General features: G+C 39.6%; 1 protein-coding gene across 2 annotated transcripts in view; it reads right to left on the bottom strand.

The window, feature by feature from the left end:
* Positions 1 to 8,343: 8,343 nt before the first annotated feature.
* The window catches only part of HOMER2 (homer scaffold protein 2), a 61,311-nt gene continuing 45,529 nt past the window's right edge, over positions 8,344 to 24,125 (bottom strand). For both annotated transcript variants that reach the window (XM_062583396.1, XM_062583397.1), the window contains 6 exons: positions 19,140 to 19,232; positions 17,365 to 17,504; positions 15,617 to 15,773; positions 12,836 to 12,946; positions 10,031 to 10,111; positions 8,344 to 8,624 (listed from right to left, as the gene is read on the bottom strand). In XM_062583396.1, coding sequence (XP_062439380.1) covers positions 8,436 to 8,624; positions 10,031 to 10,111; positions 12,836 to 12,946; positions 15,617 to 15,773; positions 17,365 to 17,504; positions 19,140 to 19,232 — 771 coding nt within the window. In that variant the 3' untranslated portion in view covers positions 8,344 to 8,435. The remainder of the gene's footprint in view (positions 8,625 to 10,030; positions 10,112 to 12,835; positions 12,947 to 15,616; positions 15,774 to 17,364; positions 17,505 to 19,139; positions 19,233 to 24,125) is intronic.

Here is a 24,125-nt window from a genome sequence, read left to right as displayed (position 1 = left end):
ATACTTAAGACCTTCACAGCATGAGACAGCTACAGGACTCTACTGCTCTGATTCATGTAAAATAATAAAAGCTTATGATTCAGGTTACTAGCATGGCTTTTGCAGAGCTAGTTTAGAAATCTTTGGATGGCCATTTTTCAGTGTTGAGGGCACCTGGCAGGGTATTTCTTTCTGCTCTTAAAGTATGGTTAAATTTTGCTCCAAGCAGTTCATTGTCTGAAGCACAGTTGCATCACAGCAGCAGGTCGGAGTCAAAACAACATTCATTTCCAGTGTTTACTTTTCCAGATACTATTTCTATATTTTTATATCTATCTAGCATATATTTTTTAAATGTACAACGGAAAAGGTTAGCCTATTATTAGGCTGAGTGGGGCTACTACTCAGCTCTGGTTAATAATGCTTATTATGTAAAGGATACGTAATAATGTAAATCATCAAAATTATTTACAAGTTTTTGTATACTTTTTAGGAGATAAAAAGAAATAAATACAAATGTAAATGTATACACACTTCCGTATGTATCAGTGGCAAAACTTCCAGCAATATTTTCTCCAGGCAGGCTGGACAGTGCATTGAAGCTAATCATTTGCATTCATAAATGAGGAGAAACAATAAATGACATGGTAACAGGACAGTAAGGTTAGTTTAGGTGCCTCGTTTTGTGATGCAATGTTTGCACAGTTACTTCTATCACTTTAAGGTTTATAATTATGCAAATCCAACTCTATAAATGTTTTTGCTAAGAATTGGAGAATGTTACTTGCATTTTGCTACACTACATACAAGCTTCTTTTATGACTATTGGTATTCAGGGACTGTCAGGATTTGTTGACTGCACGTCAGATCTACTGATGACTCCAGTAGAAGAGCTTTGGCAAAAGGTCAAAAATCAAAGATCTTGCTCACCCCAAATTCGACATTTGCAGCCTTGTAACCCAAAGTAATAAAGACACAATGAACCTGATCCGTTAGCATGCTTCAAGCCTTTCTAATCCCTTTGGGAATACCATTTTGATGCAAAGACAGTATCTGCCATTTCTGTAAAATGACTACACTGGTGCTGAAAGCATGGTTGTGTAATATCTGTAAGCGCACTTCAGAGATACCCCTGGCCAGGGAAGCCCTGTCCTACCAGGGTGGCGTCACGGACATCACTGGGGGCTCCTTTCAAACAGGCTCCTCTGGAGGATTCTTATTAACAACTGCTATATGCAGATGTGGAAGACAGATCTCAAAACACCTCTAATTTCAAAACAGATTATTTCTGAGTCCTAGTTAGTTCCTCCAAAGAAAACACTTGAGGCAACAGGGGCTGCTACACCAGTTAAAGGAAGTACCCAAGAGTTTTCTCTCCTGAAATTCCCCCGAGCCAGGGAAACAGCAGATTCCTCAAAAACCTTCTTCTGAAGAAAGGTCTTTTCTCAATGCACAGTAGGTGCAAATAGGGCCCCCGCTTCAGAAACATCTTTCCCTGGGCATCATACCTGTTAGCCCATGCTATTTAACTGAAACACGGCTGGATATTGCTTTTCTGGTTCAGCCAGTGGTTACAGCCCAGCCCAGGAAATGTGGGGGCACCCACAGCATGAGATGTCCTCGTCGCAGGCTGCTCAGATCCATGCTCTCAGCATTACAGGACAGCATCGTCTCCAGTTCAGATTCACAACCACCAGACTATACGCATGAGGGAAAGGGTGTTCATTTTCAAAAAGTCAGTGATTGACAGTCAGACAAGAGATTTTACTTAAACTATATATTTTTACATAAAACAACTTTATGTTACAATAAAATCAGATAAAAATCACAAAGTTATATAATAAGTTCATAAAGAAAAAAATCAAATCTTTCTTTTATACATATATATAAAACCCCAGCATTTACTGCTACTAAGAGTCTAAATGTTAACATTTACTGTCTATGGTCATTAAAAAAAAGAAGAAAGTACTTTTTCACAGCAGACAATGACGAGGTAAGAGATGTTTTTACAATGATTCAACTGTAGTAAACACTTCAGTTTTGATTAACTATATACTAAATATAATAAAACCAAACAAAAATATACATTTAGAGCTCTGTAGTGTTTTCCCACAGTTGTATATCAACAAATTGTCAGTCATCCACTAAACTTTACTTGAAACAGTAAAAACAGGGTGTATGTTTATTTTTAGTACTAAAATTTCATAATAATCTAAATATTTTGGTATAGCAGACCACACTAAAACATTCCCATAATTTTCAACTACAAGGGATATATTTATGTTAAAAACAATATGTGCTCTGTCATTCATGATGAGTTTTGTAGAATATTATGTTTATGATTACTATTAGGCAATTAAATGAAAACATCTAAATGCTGCAAAATACTCTTTAATTGAGCATAACTCCCTTTTGCACACCGAGTCAACGTACTGCAAACTTATAAGCTTTGTTCACAATTCTTACATTATTAGTCTTTTTTAGCTAGTATATGGCTAAAATAATTATTGCTGACCAGTGTTAAAAAAACCCAACCAACCAAAAATACAACAGCAGATAGATTTTTCTCAAGTGCCTTGCTTGTATGTGCCATTTTTATTAGATAACTAAATGACTAGAAAGGAAAATGCAATCTATTTCAAAATGTGCATATAAAAAATTTGGAGGTATAGGCACCTTCATCTGAAGACTGTATGTTTAGGCTACCTGTTAAAAAAAAAATAAAAGTGCTAACACAAAACAGTCAAACTGGTTAGACATTCCAAAATATCCCAAAAGTGAGAGCAAACCGCTCAGCCTGCCAGGACCAGCTCTGTCCCTCAGCCTGCAGGAGAACAGGTTTTTGGGAAGCACATTCATCGCATTTATCAATAGTTTCCTTAAACTTAATGTATCTTATTATTTAACATAGAGAACATATTTAAGACATGCAAACTTCACATTAACTGTCAAATCTGTATTCTAAAAACAAGTATAAAATATTGACAAGATCCTCAAACTGTGAGACGCTACACGAATTCTTCTAGACAGCCTGTGGCTTAGGTGGGACTTTCCTTTTGAAGATGTTTCTGGATTAAGCGTCCTGTGACTAGGTATTGCTTTGCCTCACGCCCAGTTGTTTGTTTAACATAATTCATGGAAAGAAAAATTACTTTCGGGGAGCTCTGTGTCTCGTCTCTGCACCATTCCCATAGCAAGATTCCGTAAGATCAGCAGGAGAGTCCTAACTACCGGGAGCGGAAAGACGAAGTCGCAAAGCGCTCGCCTCTGCAAAACCAAAACCCTGCATTTCTGCAGGACCTCTGGTACTGCAAGATGCAAACAGACAACAACGTTTTCTGGTTTTGGCTGAATACTTCTAACAGCAAAGTAGTATTGCTGCTTGGTATTGTAACGGTCTTCCTCACTAATCAGCTTTGTGTGTGGACAGTAGTATTTCATCCCTCACATTTTCAAGTGTTTGATATGCTGAAGACTTTGATATTTACAGGTCATAGCTTTGCAAGTCAAGAACTGTCGGGACAAAGACAGATGATTCAATAGCTTAGTGGTGGCTGTCGTAGGCTTTTGGCACAGACAAAACAACTGTTACAGACAGTTTGGGATTGTGGACAGATGATATTTTTCACTGAAGCTTCTGCTAGAATGACCATCAAAATTAGCTACTAGTATTCAATTCTCAATTAAACCACTTCCCCTGGGATTCAGCATCAATAACGCACTAAGCTGAACGGGGTGGTTCACCCTGACCGTGGTTTTACTTCTGTTAATCCATGCACTCTGGAAGACGATGCTAGATTCGTTACCAGCTGCTCACACTTGCAAGGATTTTGCCAAAGTTACTGCTAGGAAGAGCCTAATGAAGAGCCTAACGAAGAGCGCTCAATCACAGCCTTGTAGGCACGAAACTCCCACTGCTACGAGCCCACGGCATTAACAGGGAACTTTCCCTTCAGCGGTTTACGAAGCAGCCAAAGGTGACAAGAAATTAACAGGCAGGGTTGTGAAGACGATGAACGCTCCTCAGAGGAGGGAAGAAAGATAAAAACAGGGGTGACCGAGGAGCTGCGCACAGAGTAGGAGCGGGCGGGCACGTCCTCCCTCGCCGCGGGGAGCGCCGCGGGAGGCGGCCGGCGGGAGCGAGCGAAGGCGGCTCGAGCGCGCGGCCGGCTGAGCGCTGCCGAGCAGCAGCGGCTCGTGCTTTGCGGCGCTCCGCTCACAGGCCGCGTGGCGAGGGACTGCGGAAACCCTTCGCCTCGTCCCTAATTCGCGGAGCAGCTTGGAAAAAATTCGCCCTCTCTTACATAAAAATAAAAATAGGTGTTTGTCTATAAAAAGGCCTTATCTAAACAGCATTTGTTTTCTGGGCACAGAGGCACCTAGCGTAAAGCTGTTTTTAAAAAAGAGAATTCCTAAAAAAGAGATTCTTTTCCATCACTGAACATTTGCTAACGCAAAGTGAACCTGCTTATTTTATTTCTCAGGATGGTCACTGAACAAAAAGGGGGGTGGGAAGGGGAGGAAAAAAGCATTATTCAGCAGCTCTAACACCAGCTCACAGGCCTATCTCACCGGAAAACGCCAAGGAAAGCCGGACGCTCTTGCCAGGTTTCTGAGGCCAGCACTGACTTTTGCCCACCGAGCCGCCATCTTACAGACGCTTTTTGTCCGCCATCTTACACACGCCAGCGGGGAAGGGGGCGATTCCCAGGCCTCCCCGCTGGATCCCAGGAAGTGCGAACGGCAGGTGTGTGCACCAGAGGTGCCGAGCACAGGGCCTTTATTAGCAAAAGGCCGTGCAGCTGAGGTAGGACATATCCTGCCATTAAACACTTCGAGGGAGAAACCCGTGTCCACCCCATGATGGCCCAAGATGAACCACTGCTGTGTCTAAACAGAGCCCGTGAGGCTCAGTGGAAATGGCGGGGTAACCTGCTCTGAACGCGGGCAGGGCGGCACCGAGCAGCGACAACCGAGGCAACGAGCCCGGCTGGCTCTGGGCAAGGGGTGGCAAGCAGCTCCTGGCCATGCCACCGCGAGGATGTCCCAGAGAGGCTGCTCCCCCTCAGGGATGTCCCGGAGAGGCTGCTCCTGCTCAGGTGCCTGCCTCAGGTCAGCCTCCATGACCCAGGGGCTGCCCAGGGGCCAGCCGCCAGCCCTGTGTCAGGCAACACAGCCCTGATGCAGCATCCTGGGGATGTTCAAGGGTAGGGGAACACTTTCTGTGGAGCTGAAGCCCATTCAGGGCAATGGAGAAAAATGCATGCAAAAATCTCTTGGAGAGGGGGCGGTCCCCACCTGGGGCATCCTTCTCTCTAAAGGAGAAAAACCTGCCCTGTGGCAGGGGAGGAAGAGGCCTGGTGCCAGGACAACTCCTGAGGAGCTGTGTGGGGCTCGCAGGCTGGCACAACAAGGCAGCTGTGGGGCCACCCCAGAGCTTCGGAATACAAGTAACGTCTCACACTTACAATCCTCTGCCCAGTGGACTCTGTGCTCTGGAGCCTGGTGGCAGGCACGAAGGGGAGCCACCACTGTGAGGGCCAAGACTGAGGAGAAGAGCTGGAGCTGGTGTCCGGAGTTTCCTGTGTGGCATTTCCTCCTAGAGTACTCTCTGATTTTGAACAGGAAAAAAATACAATGAAACAGTGGGGAAGGTTATAAAAGATGGAGTTTGGGGGGATGTTTTGAGTGATTATATAGGGAGGTTCTCAGATTTAAGACCCTCATACTCACTTCTGTTTGGAAGGAAATAGAAAGAAAGGGGGTCATTCCAGCAAGGACCTAGAAGGATGGAAACAGCCAGTTTCCCGAAAACTGAACCTTAGATGCAATATTGGATGAGGAAAACTATCTGGGACAAAGCCAGAGGACACAGAACAGGAACCCCTTGAAGGACATCGCTGTTGTATCTCTGGTGCACGAGGCACCCACAAATAACCACTGTGGCAGAAGAACAAAGTGGTTTAACTCAGCAGCTTTAAACTTCATCTGTTAGATCGATGCAATCATGTGGAAACACTTTTCCTGCATCTTAAGAGTGGCTTAAAATATTCTTAGCAAACTGGATCTGAAATAAGCTGACTAAACCTCAAAAGAATTGGATTCACACCAATAAAAGAATTTGTTTGTGGAGTCTTTTGCAATCCCCTAACCAGAATTACATTAAAATCACATTTGCATATTAAAACCAGTGAAACAAGCCCTAAGGTTGCTCTACAGGAAAATAAAAAAAAAAAGGCAGCAGAAGTTGGAGCAAGGTCCTCAGAGTGAAAGCCATAAAACATTGTGATGAGGGCCCTGACTGCCTGTATTGCTTGCAACTCTGAATTACGTTGTCCCCTGATGCCCAGCAGATGCAGTTAACAGGCCTGCAGTCTCAGGGAGCTCTAAAGCGTCATGGGAGTAGAGGAGAAGCAGAGCAAGCTGCCTGTTAAATGACTGTATCTATCAGACTTGCTATCAAATAAAGATACTAAAAATGGAGATCACTTATTCACAACCACACATGGCTTCTGACGTCATTTTCAGTTTTGAGGAGTCTGATCTAACCCCACATTATGCAACTATTGAATATCCCACACTGGCAAAATCTAATTTTCACACGCCTACATGCTATGTACCTGATTTTTATTTTTATTTTTAAATATCAACAGCCTACAGCAATCTTTTGTTGAGATTTAAATGGTCATAATGGTTATAAAAGGTCTCAACTTCAAAACAGCAGTTGTTCAAAAGGAGGAAAAGCAAAAGTACAAAAAGTCAAGTCTAAACAGATAATGCACAGTAACAGATGAAATCAAAACTCAAGGGACAACTGCAGATAGAACCTATCTCCACAGAGTTCCAGCATGTGGATCATATATACATGTGCAAAAAGTATTTAATGCATTTTTTAAATCTATAAACCACAGTTCTTTTAAAGGTCACTTTTATAATAGAGATGTGCCAAAAAAAAAAAAAAAATCTTTAGTTGTAATAAGTGAACATCATGACATGGCCCTTTTTTGTCTGTCACTGCTGGAATGCGTTAACTCATTGCCTAAGCAGGCCTGATCTAAGCAAGTAATCCTATCACATAAAAAAGTTTTTTCCTGAATTAACTTAGATCCTGTGTAAATAGAATCACAAACCAGCTTACAAAGAAAGAAATTGAAGGCAGTCTTAGAGATAAAACAAGACTTGGGCTGAAATCTTCTCTCTTTTCCTTTTAATGTCATTGCCTGTAATGGATCAAGCTTCCTTCTTGCTGGAATCCAATGTATGACCTTGCATCACTCAAAATGTATTTAGAGCTGCTGAATAACCAGGTATAGAACACAACAGCATTTTTGCCTTTAGGTTTTTTTCCTTGTAAGTGTGATTTGGTATTTAATTCCCATCCACTATTCCACAAGGTGAGAACATACAAATCATGTGAAAAGAATTTGATTTCATGCAGTCATTACCATGCAAGGCTCCTCAAAAACCTGAGCTGAGCAACACACTTCCTAGTAGCTTTATAATATGCTTTTCAGATCAGTGTCTCCCAAGTCACTACAGTGGCAGTGAAACAACAGTGATCAAGTTACACAGAGGTGCATGTGCTCTGCCTACAAAATAGTAACCCAACTTAAAAAAAAATGGTCCCAAGAATCAGGTGTGCATTTTTCAGAGATATACGTACCAACTAAACAATATGGGTTCAAAATTGCGAGCCAAAGAAAGATAATCTAGTTAAGCAAGGGAAGCTGTCATAACCTACTGAGTAAGATGCACGACTGACTTGAAATATAAGAGACAAAATTAATTTCAACACCACTGAATTTGTGCTCTATGAGCACAAGCAAGCACATGCAGCCTGTATCAGAGATTATATGAAAACCACTGGATTTTTTTCTGTGAATCAGGCCTGACTGACATGGTCCCTAAGGATACTGGCATCTGTGTAAAGTGATTCACTTGACTGCAGCTCATCACAGGCACATTTTACTAGGTTGATTTACAAACTGCAGGAGCTCCATCTCATCTTCTCTCTGCTCCACCAAGGAATAAAAGCATATGTTGCTAGGAGTCCTGATAGTCCAGACTAGAAAAAGACTTGTTTTCTGTTTCTATGGTTGCAACAGCCCTTAAGAAAGATATAAATTTCCCTGCAACAACTAACTGCATATTCATTTTAAGGTAGATCTAGTTCCAGATTCCTGAGACAGAACCCTCTACCTGTTCTCCACCCCACACAGTCAGAGCAGCAATATAGAAAGTTTCTATTCTCAACAGAATTCAGTGAGCAGCACAATTGGTTTGGAAAACAAACAAACAAACAAACAAAAAACCCAAATCCACAGCAAGTTTTCAGCCTCTATGTACAAAAACAATGCAAACAAGTGGAACATTCTAATTATATTTTGTAAAACACACATTTGGGATCAAGAAAACATCAAACATCCAGACTCTAGATTACAAAAATCTATTGCCATCTAGTTGTCAACCCCAAGTTTAGACAGTCCTTGTCGGAAATCATGTAATTCATCTATCTTCCCATCTAGTACATCTAAAAAATTCTTTAATTCAGTTTTAAGGTTGGTCTGCCTATGTTTGCTCTCTTCAACTTCTGTCCTTAGTGTTACGACTTTCTCTTCAAGATCTTTGTTCTTTTTCTCAGCAGCCTTTAAGACAAAAAAGACAATAACATGAATCATAGAGGAGACTGATGAGTAACGTTTAATAGAGTAAAGCAACAAATGCCAGTCAGATTGTCAAAGTTTGCTTTGACTTCTGCAATCTGATAATACAAGCACCTCTGAAAGTAACCGATACGTGGTTTTTTTTTTTTTTTCCTTTTTAATCAGACTAGCACAAGAAAAGGGCACAGATTAACTGGAAAAGATGCTTTGCATCAGATTTTGTCATTTGGTTGATACCTTAAAATTCAGCTGGATTTAAATCATGCATTGTGCATATATTTCTGTCATTGCTACAGTTTCGAATGAGACACTATGCCACCAACTATACATAAAATTATCTATGGTGGTTTAGCCTTGAAAGACAAGCTTAACAAAATATTGCCTTAGAAATAATGTCACTTTATTCAGTACTTCTGGATTTTTTTAATATTGTTATTATGTCTAATTTGACTCTATGCATGAACATTCAGACAAAGTATGGGTCAGCAATGTAAAACTTTGTTCGCTGCAGTTTGCCCTATTATTTTCTCCTCTCATCATCTCTTCTGCCTATTTTTCTCCATTTCATGAGCGCAAGCATGCATGTACTCTCACCAAAAAAAAAAAAGAGATAACATATTTTACCATGCTGAATCAAGCCAAACTTGTATGTTAACCATTTGCAGTAGCTGCCACTCCTCAGCAGCCTTCCATCTGTTTTAGAGCATGCAGATTATGAGACCGATGGCTGGTTTGATTGATCGGATGTGATTTCATTGATTAGATTGCTTACATTGTTCTCCTTTCATGTATTAATTTACTGCATTTAAACAAGCCCTGACTTTAACAAGCTATTGATCTGAGAAGTCCAAAGATCAACCCCAAGCTGGGCAGGGCTCTTGGCACATCAGCTGCCTGAGGGATCCCAGAGCCGCGTGCTCATTTCCCAGCTGAGGAGCTGTAGGTGAAAAATCAAGTTACACTAAGCAATACTGTGCTGAAAAGGAATGAGGCAGCACATAAACAAGGCAGCAAGGGAGCTGTTTGAGGGCCACACAGAGAGGGGCTGCCAGCTCCAGCACACAGAGCGGCTGTGATGGTACAGCTACACGAGCCCACAGCACCAGAAGGACGGGATACAGAATATCCTCGAATCTGTCGGGGGGAGAGGCAACATGGTCCCAGGCGAGTCATTTTTTTGTGAATAGCAAGACAAAGAAGCAGAGCTATTTAATTACTCCTATGTTGGGAAGGGCACAGCGCATTTTGCATGCAATTAGCATTTCTTGTTTTTACAAACAGGAGCTCTTTTGCCTTCAAACCCTGAAGACTGAACAGATAGAAGTATATAGTTAGGAGAAAGAAAATAAGCGTATCAACTATTTTTAAATTAATTTGATAAAGTGTACCTGTAATTTTTGAGATACAGATTCACATTCTGACATTAGCTGTGGTATAATTTCACCCTGTTTTCGGAGCTCCTCCAGTTCCTTTGAAAACAAAATAAAACAAAACAAAAAATTACAGTAAACTTCAATTTAAAACATAAGGAAAATTTGAGAATCTGAAATGACTTTGCATATTTTATTGCAATCTGCACAGTATTTGGATTTAAAATAATCAAAATAGCATGTTAGCATTCCAAAACACATGCTATTTTATATTAGAATAGACTATGTATTTTCAAAAAAGACAGTGTAATCCAATATCTAGTATGACTGCTGTTAATTATATTAATGAACTCTTAATCCAAAACATACCTATGCAAAAAGATATATTCAATAAGAAAGAAATCTGAAGTGCTGTAATGCTACTAGCAATTTATAGATGGTAGCAAAGAGCAAATTGGATGTGAATTTGCAATGATATACAGCAGCAAAAAAGACTGATGGAATTATGAGCTGAATATACAGAAGCATCATTACAGAGTTCAGTAGTAATAGCCTCTCCTCTACCATACAGCCCTGAACATCACCTCCCAAAATTTGCATTCAGTTCTGACATCGCTATAAAAATTCAGAGAAACTAGTTGAAAGGAGTTCACAAAAAGAGCTACATGACTTCACAGCAGACTGTATTTCTGATGGAAATTTAAGAGCATTAAATGTATTAAAACTGCAAACACACACCACCAATAAGGGTGGTATGTAAAGACTCTAAGATGGCTGGTATATTTTAAAGAAGTATTGTCAGAGGATCTAAAATGAATGTTTGTAGATCCAAGAGAAATTCTGTCTCTTGAAGAGAGTGCAAGATCCTCCTTCAGAGACTACCCATGTAGCCCACATTCTCAAGAATAAACATGGTTAAATCCTCTCTGACCCGTATTGACACAGGACAGCAAAACCACTCCATTTTGAAAAGTAGACTTCCTAGCTAGGAAAACGTGACTCCTTCCCTAACAAGTGATCTTACAGCACAGCAGGTCTGTAATAGAATATATGTCAAGCTCTTCCACAGAACCAGACAACAAATTATTTTTTTTCCTCAGAACTTCCAGATTCTTTTGCTCTAAGTGGACCAATATTCAGCAACTCCAGACTTGCTCAAATTTCACAAGAATCTAGTGTACTGTGAAGTGCACTTATTCCTCCTTCTGAGGTTTGCCAAAGTACCATTTCATCAATAAATTATATTTTTTGAGAAATTCCATAATTCCTAGACAATTCTGTTTCTGTTGCTTCCTTCCAGTTTTTCGGCATTTGTCTACACTAACGTAAGAGGACAAATCATGTATTAATATAGCTTTTTTTTCTGAACTGCACTGTAGAATCTGTTTAATTGATAAAAGAGCAACTATGTCCAGGCAATGTCCTAGCTACTGAAGGGGTTAAAAGGTACATGAGATATACCCATGTACCAAGGTATACGTACATGGGAGCTCACATCTCAAAATACGTATTTTACTCCAGTGCGCTTGGTATGGTTCTGTGATTCATATTGCTTTTCCCAAATAGCTCTGTCCTGACTTCTATGTTTTAAACTTTTCTCTCCTTGTTTCCCATGTGAACAGAATATCAACCTTTCTTCACACATGGCAACATTCATGAGCAGGCTCCATGCTGGTTTGAATTGCAAACCATGAAAAGGTTACTTACAGGTGGTTTAGACCTAATCAAGAACTTGCTAATTTAAGTATGCAGTTTGAAAACAAGTTAGTATATTGTCAATGTAAGTGGAAGTTAGGCCTGTAATATTCACAAGTAAATCAATTTTCCATTTGATTTGGTAACCGTAAAAATGTGAATCTCAAGGAAAATGCTAGTAGAGAATAAGGGTTATTATACATGTTATTACCAAAGAGAGGCTGGGAAGAAAGCATGACATTTTCCTTTGAAATACGGTGCTGAACACCATATTATATTTATAACACTGCATCAAAATCCATCTCCTTAAACTATTTCCTTGTGCCATCTTAAAACCCCTTAACAGCACTGCTTTTAAGAGCACCAACTGAGACGCTGTAATGACACCAGGCAAACTCTACTGCCCTGCTGACAGCTTTTGCTCTCCAGCCAGCGTAGAGCATTGGTCACTGTAATGAAGGAAAAATATCCAAGGATTCCATTATTTTCCCCATTGTTCAGGGACTTTAAGCCAACAACATCATTCTCCTTGGAAATAATAAACACCCTGTCTGTCAAAAATGACAGCCTGAGGTACTCTAAATGAACGTGAATTTCTTGCTCTTGGCATTACTCTCAAGATCAGAGGGAGAGCAGTAAAATGACAAAGCTGAAGACTGTGAAACATCTGGAAAAAAAAAGGCATTGCTTCACAAATACCAAGTTATTTCGTAAATGATGTCTTTTTAATGACAAGTCTTCTTGCTCCCGACGGCTAAAGGAATACAAGATAGATATAATTCTGCTCTCAGGACGCATCTGTCTCACTTTGGGCAACTTGTTTAACCTCTCCAATCCCTCTATTAGGAGGAAGGTGCTAAGTACGTAAAACTATCATGTTTGCTAACTCCTGCAAAAGTACAGTGTGTGGTCACACAACACAGCACATCATGAAATTGAGACATGAAGAACTCCATCAGACTACTGATAAAGAATTTTACACAGACAATCTAGAAAAGGGCAATGCCTGAGACACTGGTCTTTGACTGTAGGTGAGCCATTCCATAAATGGAATACACACAAAATTAGAAGCGGAGAGACCAAACCAAACTTGAAAATGCATGCGACTTCCGTATTTATTTCACTTACCAGCTCTTTGTCTTGAAGTTCTGTTTCCAGTTCCTGGAGACGTCTGCTCAGCTGTGCATTTCTTTCCTTCTCTTTATTTATTTCATTGCACTGTTCCTCCAGTTCTTCAATCTTTAAGAAATGTCAGACACCAGTTGAAAATTACAATTTTCTGAAAACTTTGGGGCAGACCACATGTGATATAAATGAGCATTGTTCCACTGAACACAGGGAAGCAAGGACAATTTTAATTTGTTAAGCATCTGTTTCCTAGAATGCATTGCTCTGTTCAGTGCATGAAGATTATCACTTCTGTACTTAAAAAGAATCAATTTACACATCCACTAGGAAGCCAGTGTTTACTATCTATCTTTCACATAGTATCTCATATAATTACCTGAGAATGTGCAAAACACCAAGGTGCTAAAACGAGTAACAAACAGAGGCTGGAGATAAAATCTGCACTTCATTTCTATGAAACCGACACAAGATTATAATGGATGGGTTTTCTTCACGCAAGGAGAAGAAGTCCCTCTAGCATTCCCAGCTTTGCCTCCTCAGGGTTTGCTTATTATTTTAGCTGGAATAAGAGGGACACAGCATCAAAACTTTGCTAGAAGAACCAGCTCAGAGTAACAGATGTTGCTTTGTTCTCTGGCCCAGGGAATTGTTTTGCTGATCCCATACCTCCTCTAGCCATCTCCAGACTTAGCCCCCATGAGCTGCACTTTCCATAGGCCAATAGGCCAGCTCATTAAAGTATGTATTTTAAATCTCAGCTTCTTGTTGCTTTGGGATTATAACTTCACTCATTTGAAGGTAGAGCAATATGCAAAAAAAAACCTGACTCAATTAATAAAGGAGAAGGAGCTTCCCAGAGCACTGCAGTGGTGCATTGCAAGTGCCTAGCAGCAACTTGCTTGGGGAAAAGGCTCACAAAAATCTCTACATATGAAAAAGCACATTATGCAGACAGTTTTGCTGCTTGGCTCCAAACAGCCCAAGTTTGGCTAGTCACTGCCACAGTAACCTTGCAGGCAGTTCTAGTAAGGCCATGTTTTGACAATCTCTTCATCTCTAGGCCACAGACTTTGAGAAGTGACATATTTCATCAGTTAACGTCAATGAGAACAACTTCTCTGTAAAAACACAGAAAAGGAAACAAATACACAGCAAAACATGTTATTTTCTTATTCGGTTCTTGGCTTTCCCTTCTCCCCCATCCAAAAACAAGACTGGATACAGAAGCCCACATAATCTAACAACTAATATTAATTTGTTAATGTCAAAGTAATATCAGTTAGGCAGTGATCTATATTAACCTGTATTACAGCTCTGATTTGATCTCTGAATTATCATCACACCTAAAATACATGTAAATAGATAGAGAATTATCTGTTTAAGGAAAGGTTGTTCCATTTGGCATTTGAGTAAATAGACAAATTGGATCACTTCCAACACTGAAACACCTCATTTGCAGCCTACTGACATACAAAAGGTATGAAATTCTTTCCTGTCTTTGAAAGCAAAATAAGCATTAAATAAACAAAAAACTCCACCAGACTCAGACAATTTGATCTCTATATCGAATGTCTCAGTGATCCATATAAATGAACAGGGAAAGGATCCAGCTTCTTCAAAGAAATTTAAGATGAGACTGAGATTATCACTGCTAGCTGTGCTCATGGAAACCACATTCCACTGTATTCAGGTTGGTGCTAACACTGTGTGGGGTGGTTACCAGCTTTGATAGCACTGTATTATTTTAGTGGCAGTACCAGTGAATATTCTGAACTGAGATTTTGAAAATCTAAAATTGTACTTCTTGGTTGTTCTCTCTCGTGGCCCATGCTCATTCCTGATATTACATTACTGAAAAGCATCATGCTCAGCAACAGAGGGGGAAAGGCTTTCGACAATGATCTTTTGCAGATTTCGGGACATGACACTCCCTGCGTGAGAGCTGGAGGACTGGGTTCTCAGCCCAGCCCTTTGGTCCCTCCTGCTGTTTGTGCTTGCAGGGTTGAGAACATAACTCACATTCTCATTCATTCTACCTATGGAATTTATTCCTGCTACTGAGTGGCTCCCAGCTTTATTTTATATGAGTAACCATGCCATAACCATTCCTTCTGCTCATTCATCAACTGGCAATATTTTAATAGGCTTTGAATGGAGTATGTAAAAGTATTTTTTCTTTTAAAACTCCTCTGTTTTATCAGCCTTGCCAGCAGCCCCTACAGACAGACAACAAGAGTCCCAGATCAAGAGGCTAGGAGCTTCACGTGATAGCGCAGCACCAGTCCTCCTGCTAATCTCCAGCCCTTTGAACTTCCCCGCATGCTGGGAGCACAGGGAAACAACTCTCCCTGTCGACTTCCCTTTCAAAGACAAAGTCTCCTAACATAGAAAAAAAGATAAAGAAGCAGAAATCCAAGAGAAAGAATAATGGAAGGAATAAGGAACTTAAAATAGATGCCTTTCCTGTGTGTACACTCTGCCTCATATGAGACGGTGAGCACATAACAGGAGTGTTCAAAGTGCTCTGGGGACAATTTTTCCAAGTTCATTTAACACTCTCACTACAGACACATTATTTCAAGTACATACATTTATATCTATATGTCAAAAAAACATGGAAAATGGAACTTTGTGGCTGCATCTCAGGATTGGTGCTATCTTTGACTACCATCCTAAAATCACTGTGTTTTGACTTTTTAGTGCTTATTAAGAGGAGAACAGGCCCCTGGCATGAGGGTCCTCTTGGCATTCATCCGATTATAGCCAGCACGTCGGGGCTACCTTGTTCCTGAGTTGATCATTTTCCTCCTTGCACGCCAAGAACTGTTTCTTCCAGTGCTCGATGCTGGCAGCGGAATCCTGGAGGGCCGAGGTCAGCCTGGCGTTGCTCTCCCTCAGCGTCTGCAGCTCCGTCTCCCACTTCTTTACATTGGATGAGCTGAGAACAACAGGATGCCATTAGGTGGCTTAACCTTTAATCCTATGTATTATTATTCTTTACTTGGCTACAAACTCAACCACCTGTGGTCTACGTCCCAATAATCTGCATACTCAGAAGTATATAATTGTCTCTAGGCCCTAGCCACTTAAGGAGAACATAAGCCTTACTTCGACTGTCTCTGGCAAGACAAAGGGATCTGTCAACTCCAGCAACACAGACCTGTGCTCTGGAACAAAAAGTCCAGCTGTCTAAGCAGGGTGTAGAGTTAACCTGGTAAGTGGGACCTCCACCTTTTGCAGACCTGTGTTTTACTCCAGCATTCCTCACTTCTCCCCTCCAGAGCTGCATTGTGCCTTGTTAGACACCACCTTGTTAGACACTTACCAGCTAAGTAGTGCCCATACAAAAATGCCTCTCTGTACATTTGTAGATGATGCTGAGACCAATCAGAATGAAAGATGCCAGAGTGCTTGACATGACATCTATTTTTTTCATATAATACATGTATTTTTTTCTATAGTTTATTTTTTATTTCTTTATGTTCATTTTTAAACTATGAAAGTGTTACGCAGTTCTAAAGAACTGATCAGCTCAATCTACAAATCCTCAAGCTACAGTATAAAGAAAGAGATTAGAAAGTGAACGAGAGGCTTTGAAACTCCTAACTGGTTTCTACTTGCCCGTGGAGGTGTCTTCAGCAGTAAGAATGAGCAAAAATGATTTGAAATAGGTTATGCTATTGAAATTTCAGTGAAGATGATGTACTTCAAACATAACATATACAACCTTAGAATTGCTCACTGTATAATGCTACTTATGTTGCTGCTGCCTTAATTTTTAAATAGCTTTTTAAGAGTAGCTTAATGCTGATACTTTTTTTTTTCTTTTTTTTTCTATTCACAGATATATTCACACACAAGAGGCAGACAAGGTAAGTAAGGTCCTGGGAATGGAATTATGGTATTTTAATATAATGACTTCACACATTCCAATTGTTGTATTTTCACTATGGCTACAAATTATTCCTCTCAGCATTTTCAAATAATTTATTAAAGCAAATAGAACAAAACACAACTTCAAGGGACACTGTCTGCAGCTTTAGAAATAACCCCCAAAGACTTAAAATAGATAGTAAAGATATATTTTTCACTTCGATTTTTAACAGTTGAGTACATTCTCTTCTATAATTTTAAATCTCCCTATCTCTTTTCATAGAAGAAGTAAACCTAGCAAGCTCAAAGAGGGAGAGAAGATTGATTTCACACATTATCAGAAGCAATTGCTCCCCCATGGCCTGGATGTTATTTCCGTAGCTCTACGCCCTCCCATATGAAGGAGGCTATATGAGCTGGTGCCACCAGAGTAAAAGAGATCTTATCTCATCATGGACTAAATCAGGAAAAACTAATTGGTAAATATCTCCCAACTGGATACCAAGAGGTACTTACTAAAATTGCTCATTCACTCATTCTGCTGCATCGTTTTAAATTTATGCAATTACATTTGAATAATTTCTGTTAATACCATTAGCCATCAGGTAATTACAGCAAACTTTTTTAATGCAATTTCGGTATTAAAAGAACTTCACCTTTGGGCTAGAGCAATTTTTAATTTATCATTCTCAGACTTCAGATGTGCATCAGCAGGACCGCCATGTGACGCTTTCTCATCATCTGTCCCGTTCACACTGGATGCACGAGTGGAAGATGGTGTTTCTCGCCCAGATTCCTGTTGCATAACACACAAGTCAACGCAAGCCTTCTTTCAGCCTCCCACATCTCCCTCAAAACAGCCTGGATTGCTTTGAACCAAATGCAACACAACTGCTAGGAAAATTATGTAACTTGTAATGGCTACATAAAACAGGATCAAAGTAGGCTTTTCTTCTTTTCAGCCAAAATGTGCTTCTATTTGTACCTTCAGATCAATTTGCTGGTGAAAATACGTACAAACCTGCAGGGTAGATAGAACTTAGTTGGACACTCATACTTTATAAGAACATGATGATTATGCACCTTGTGATAGCTTCACAAAGCCCAGGGTCATCGCTTGACTTTTTGTGGCTACAATCCCACATAGACCCCCAAAGCTAATTCCTTTCAGAAAATAAAGGCCATATGGCCATGTGCTCTCTTGGATACAGTAGTGGTTACAAATACACAACCTTTATGTCTTGAGCGCAAAGCCAGTCTCTTTAAAAAGAATGACAAAAATAGCAATGACATGCAGAACAGAAGTTTAAAATGTTCAAGACATTAAAAAATATTTTTAATTGAAAAGGCTCGTGTTTCTAAAGGGTTTTTTTGTTTGTCTGTTTTTTAAGATAATGAAACAATAAAGCACACCTGGAAGCATACAAATTCCAAACAAATAAAAACAAAAGATACCACTACTCCAAGGTGTTATATTCATGCATTGCCTAGTGCTGAATACTAACACAAAACAAAGAAAATCATAAAAGCCACCAAAGGAAAAAAAAGGATCCAAAGTCAGCCTCTCAGACCTATATTTGTGGACCTCCTGAAGCAGGTTATTTGCAAGGCTAAGCATTCAGCAACTTTTATTGCATTCTTCTGATCATGTAACTGCCTTTCTCCTGAACAAAATCTAACTTTCCTCTAAATACTAGCAGAAGCCAAGAACTACCACTAAACAAGGTTCGTTCTTAGCTAATGCAGTGCTTATGAAATCACAGTAAAACCATTATAGAGGGACTGTGACAACACTAAAGTTTCCTCAATTTGTAACAAAACAGTTCTCACTGGACACAGAGGCACATCGCTATACTATGATGTGCTGTCTAGAAAGGTGTATTACACAAATATGCAACATAAGCTTCTTCTAACCGTTCACTAAAGCACTGCCTCTGTTTCTACATCACAACTTTCATTTCATCACACTTAGGCAATGAACAACACTATGACCACGAAATAAGACTATGTATTCGCAAACTGAACTCCTACAAAAATAGTTTAGACAAGTGAAAAAATGAAATACTTCAATATATCTTATTGATTGTCTGCTGAAGCACTGTACTGTGACTTACTTTGTGATCTGGACTACATGTAACAGTACAAATCAAAGGATATATAGCTTTCCTTGTTATTAAAAAAGTTATAATAGCTCAGTAAGTGTTTAAAAAATTATGTTGAAATGAAGGCAAAGAGCATGGTTGGATAAAAAAATATTCCTTTGACAATGTTAATGCCCAGCAGCTGACAATTACCTTTGGTAATCTTCATCTTATACCTTTTAAGTTTGCTGCCAGAAGCTGGTACGGTCCATTAGAAAATTTTGCTTTAAATTTCTCCTTTACTTTAAATTTCTCCTTTATGCATATAGGTACTAAGATCAATTACAAACCTGGGAATGATTGCTTGAGGTTTCAATTTTCTCTTGAGATCTGTCTCTTGCTAGTTTCGCAGCTTCTTTTACTTCTTGGAATTTCTCCGCAAACTGCAAAATGCATGAAAGATATTTATTAAAATGATATATGACCTATTAATTCTATTCAGATTACTATCTTTGTATGGCACATAGAAGTCTAAAAGTGCACAACTGATTTTGATCATTTTAAATTGTTGGCAAGAAAAAGTATTTTAATTTTTTCTTCAATTTTGCATTAAATGTAGGGCAGGTGCCTCCAAAAGGAACGGCAGTACTGCTTCCCGAAGAGGGATGGCATCTCCATAGTTCTAGGTGATCTTAGTAAAAAGGAGCTATTAGTGCATCTTGGCTTGATTTCTTCTTGTTTATTTTCTCCTCCTTCTCTCTTTCACTTAGTATTGATAGTCTATTAAAATTCAAAGTATAAAAGAAGTAGGTTTAGATAAAAAATGATCAAATGGCTCTTGTTCTTAAGAATAAGTCAAATTAAAGAACGCAAATGAATTCATGAGATACCTGCAGGACTGCAAGCAAGGCATTGCTGAGAAGAAAAAAGCTAGGCCTGAACAAGCCAAGGGCCCATATGTAAATCTGGCACTTTTGGGTCTAATTTTCTAATCACTGTCAAAAATAAAGGCAGAAGACTTCATGAAGAGAGAAGGCTTGAATGCTTCCTGCAAGGCAGGGGAAAGTAAAGATAAAGCTGAAAATTAATTATCTGATTTGTACAAATCACTGTAGGACATCTGCTCCTGAGCCAGTTTGGCACTTTTGAAACGCCAGTATTATTTAAGCCATTGGGTGTTGCAGGGCTTGCACCGTAAGCGAAGTTTTAAAAGGAGGATTGCAAAGATGAAAGAAAAGTCTGAAAAAAAAATAAAATAAAAGTAAGAAGTGTCCAGTATAAGAATGGGTAACTACTTCTTCCTGCCAAAGCAGCTTAGACTTACTTGCCTATATTTTGAGAAACTTGAAACACTAGAAAGGAAAGACACATCAGAATTTCATATAAATAGATCTTTTTCATTGCACACTTCCTGAATAAAAAGGATTTCCATTATATGCTCCAATAATTCAGAACACTTATAAGAAAGTTGTAAATAAGAGTAGGGAGAAGGCCAGGGGAAGGGATGCAGGGCGGGGGGTTGGGGGGGAATAAAATCACACTTTATAGTTACAGAAAGGGAAGAGTCATTATCCAGTTGCTGATCTTACTTTCTATCTTTTAGATTTATGGCTAAAATGCAGCGTGCTTACTCTCAGTAAAATACTAGGACTATAAAGACTGGTAAAACTTAACATTCTGCACAGTTCTAAGAGAACTTTGCATACGTATGTGGAGGTACCTGTATTCTTTACAAACACACAGAACAGAGATCACCAACAAATATCTATATATCATTCTTAAATTCCATGGGGCACACACACACATTCACAAAGCCAAGTGAAATTTCAAGTGTTCCTTAAGGACAGCTGTGGATTCCAGGCTGTTGCAATGCTTAAGAACAAGGATTGCGCTCTTGAATCCAGCTGCCTTCTACACAACCACTGAAATTGCATATGCAAAGTATTTGCTATCTATCTGGATGCGCAGTCAGCACACCAGTGATTTGCTTATCTTTGTAGCACCATAAAGATCATTAGGAACAACTTCATTACCTTCTGGCCTTGAGTGACTTAACTCAACTTTTATGTAAAATACATCTCCTGCTGTATCACAATATCTATAATAAACTGATCATTTCTAAAATAATGTGTCAACAGCAAGTTCTACACTTGGATTTTTTGGAAATGGTTAAAGGGCTATTTTGAGTCATTCTTTTACAATAAATCTTTATGGGCAAGCATGAAAAATTTATGAGGGTTCTTCATGGGCTATATGAAATATGAAAAGACAAAAAGAATTGGAAGTCATCTATCAAATTTTATTTTTGCAACTATGTTCATAAAACACACAGGACTGTTCTGAAAAATAACGTGAGTTCAGAAGAAAAGGACATTTTTCATCATAAAAATGGTATACAACTAAACAAATCTTATCTTTAATACAAAAATGATAATTTCATTTCGCATCAGATTTTATTCATGCCTACAGTTTACCAATACATTCATTTAATACATTTGCTTTTAGAAATAAGTACCAGTAAGTGATTTTTTCACCAACTTAGAGACAGATAAGATATTCTGCTTTAAAAGACAGAATTAATTCTTACTATGGTTACAAATGTAAAGACTCCTGTAATAAAAACTGCAGTGAAAGATTGTCTCTATTTGTTGTTTACTCCATACATTTGGAAATACTCAGTTCATAAAGAGTTCTGCTGTTTCTTCTCTTATTATTAGCTAATTAATACCTGCTAGCTTTTACCAACAGTCTATTTCTCAAAGTTACAGAGGTTAACTTGGCTTGTTATGAAATTAAAGCCTTTCACTTGATTATTTTTCTGAGTGCAGAAGCCTGATGGTGACAGCCTAAACTTCATAGCGTCACCCATGCTAATTGCTACAGCAACAGGCGAGGCGTTTCCGACGGCACTGAGATCCTACTGCGGCCAGTGGCGGAGACGGCACAGCCACAGTGTCTAACCACCAGCAGAAAGCAGAGAGGCACTTTCTTGCCACTAACTGACTCTATTATGCCCTGAACACAAGCGAACTACAAATAATTAATATGGAAAAAAATCAGGTGCCATCTTCAAGATCTGAGCTGGGCTGTGCACTATCAAACCATTACAACAATAGTGAGTGCTTTTTAAATGTGAAATTCCTAGTTAGAAGTGAAGCAGTCTTCATTTAGCAAAGGAAAACATGGTAAATGTGATTTCAAGGGGTGTGAGTGTGTGTAAACGTCTGAAACCAACTAAAAAAACCCATCATGTTCTTTCTGCTTATCTGTTTTACTCCCTTCATCTTCCCTTTCCTCACCCTTGTCCTTGGGCAGACAAGGATGCCCAAAATTAGCAGACTAAACACTGCTGCCACATGAGCCCCAGCTTCAACAGCCAGTCATGGACTATGTAGTGCACTCTCCAGCGCTCTGGGAAGCAAGAGACCAAGTGTCAATATGGAAAAAAATGTGTTGCTCCCAAGGCTTGTGAAGCTCTTTCAGTCTGAGGATGCTGTGGCACATGAACACTGCATTTAGTTATGAATTTTAGTCAGTGAAATTTAATGGGGACTCAAAGACGCTACTGTATATTGCACAAATTATTTAAAGGCTGTTCAGATCTGAAGACAGCTTGTCACCCAGATAAATATATACATTTAAGCAGACCTTCTGAACACTTTATACATTAAGAAGTATTATTTTCTATGTGTAAGTTTTAAGCCCCTGATCTGGCATTATACATTATTTCTCCTACTGACAAATCGTGCCAGCGTCAGACACATGAAGCAGCTGCTCCCACCGAAAGCAGGCTCATAAATATTTCATCGCCCTCTCCCTTTGCAGGAAGGCCAAAGCCAGGCGACACACCAGTCACAGCCTGTGAGTGCCGCAGTCCCCTGGCTCACGGCTCACGTGTGGCTGCTGCAGGGTCCCCTCAGGCCTGCAGTCCTGGGCAGGCGGGGCTGGACAAGTCTACCGACTCCGAAAAGCGGCTGGTAATTTGCATTAGCATAACCACACTGCTGACAGAGAAGTCCATCAGACAGATGGGCCAGGCTTCTTATGTTTAATTCTGGGCAGGTAGTGCACACGTAATATGCACATGCACAAATCAAAATTAAAGGTCCAGCACTTCCCAGATGTAGGATGCAGTTTAGGATGTGCAAAGCCTGTTGAAAGAAGCTGAGAAACCTGCAGGAAGCTACATTTCCTGAGTTTCTCACTTGTATAAATCGACATCCCTATGCCCTCGCCTACCTGCTGCTCCTGAGATTGCCCTGTCTGTGTCAAAGCATCCTGAATGACAACAGAAATTTTAGTTAATGGCTTCCTGTGCAAAACACATCACTACTTTCACAGCATCAGCCCAGACACACCAGTAACTCTGTTTTGATTTGCCTGCAGCAGTGCGTGAATAATGTCTGGAGACCTTTCTGACATAAGGGTGGGAAGGAGGGAACAGCAAGTCCTGGGAAAAGGAAAAGGGACCCTGATGAGGACATCATTTTAAACACTGGGATATTCCCAATAAATGTGAATGGTAATTAGGTTACTAGGTCACTGCATGCAGATTTCATTAATGGCTCATGTTTAATTTGAACTGCTTGTCCCTATAGGTATGGATTAATGCCTAAATATCTCGAGAGAAGCAAAGTATTAGAAAGAGATAATATATTTTACTAGGCCAACCAATATTCCTAAAAACACACAGGTTTTTAGGCATGCTAACCTCTTCTCATGTCTCATTATTATCTATTGTTTCCCACAGACATTTTTCAGATTTTTTTCTAAGCCAAGACCGTTGATCTCTGCTTTAGAGGAGTTTTAGTGTGTCCTCCCAATTCCAGATTAAAAGCTTCCATTATTTCCAGTAAATCTGGCAAGTTTTTATTTATATCTCTTATAAAAGCATAATGACTTCAGCATAAATTGAAACTTGATTTTACTATTCCCAGTAGACTCATACTTCTGTAATCTCTTCATCATCCCTGATCTTTTGTATTAATGGTTAAATAATTAAACTAAGAAGCATGGATGATAAGGGATATCTTTGTCCCATCCCTTTGAATACCCAGGTTTTCTAAGATTTTCTAGATAGACAACTGTTAGATTTTTTTATTATTATTATCTCGATCTATTTCTCCAAAGTATCCCTTAAATCACATTTCTCTAGCATTTGGACTAGAACATTTGGACTAGAAACAGGCTTTCTGCTGACTTTGAAAGCTTTTTTGCATTCACAGGTAAGAAGTCTGTATGAGGCAATAGGCTCCATCCACATTTGGCAGATAGTGCAGTGCAAACATATCTGCAAACAGGTCTGGTGGAGGACCCTGCACCCACACGATGTGGGT

This window comes from Rhea pennata, chromosome 10 (genome assembly GCF_028389875.1).
Source record: "Rhea pennata isolate bPtePen1 chromosome 10, bPtePen1.pri, whole genome shotgun sequence".
Lineage (NCBI taxonomy): Eukaryota > Metazoa > Chordata > Aves > Rheiformes > Rheidae > Rhea > Rhea pennata.
Note: the sequence above shows the minus strand (reverse complement) of the source record. Positions and strands in the feature narration are given on the sequence as shown.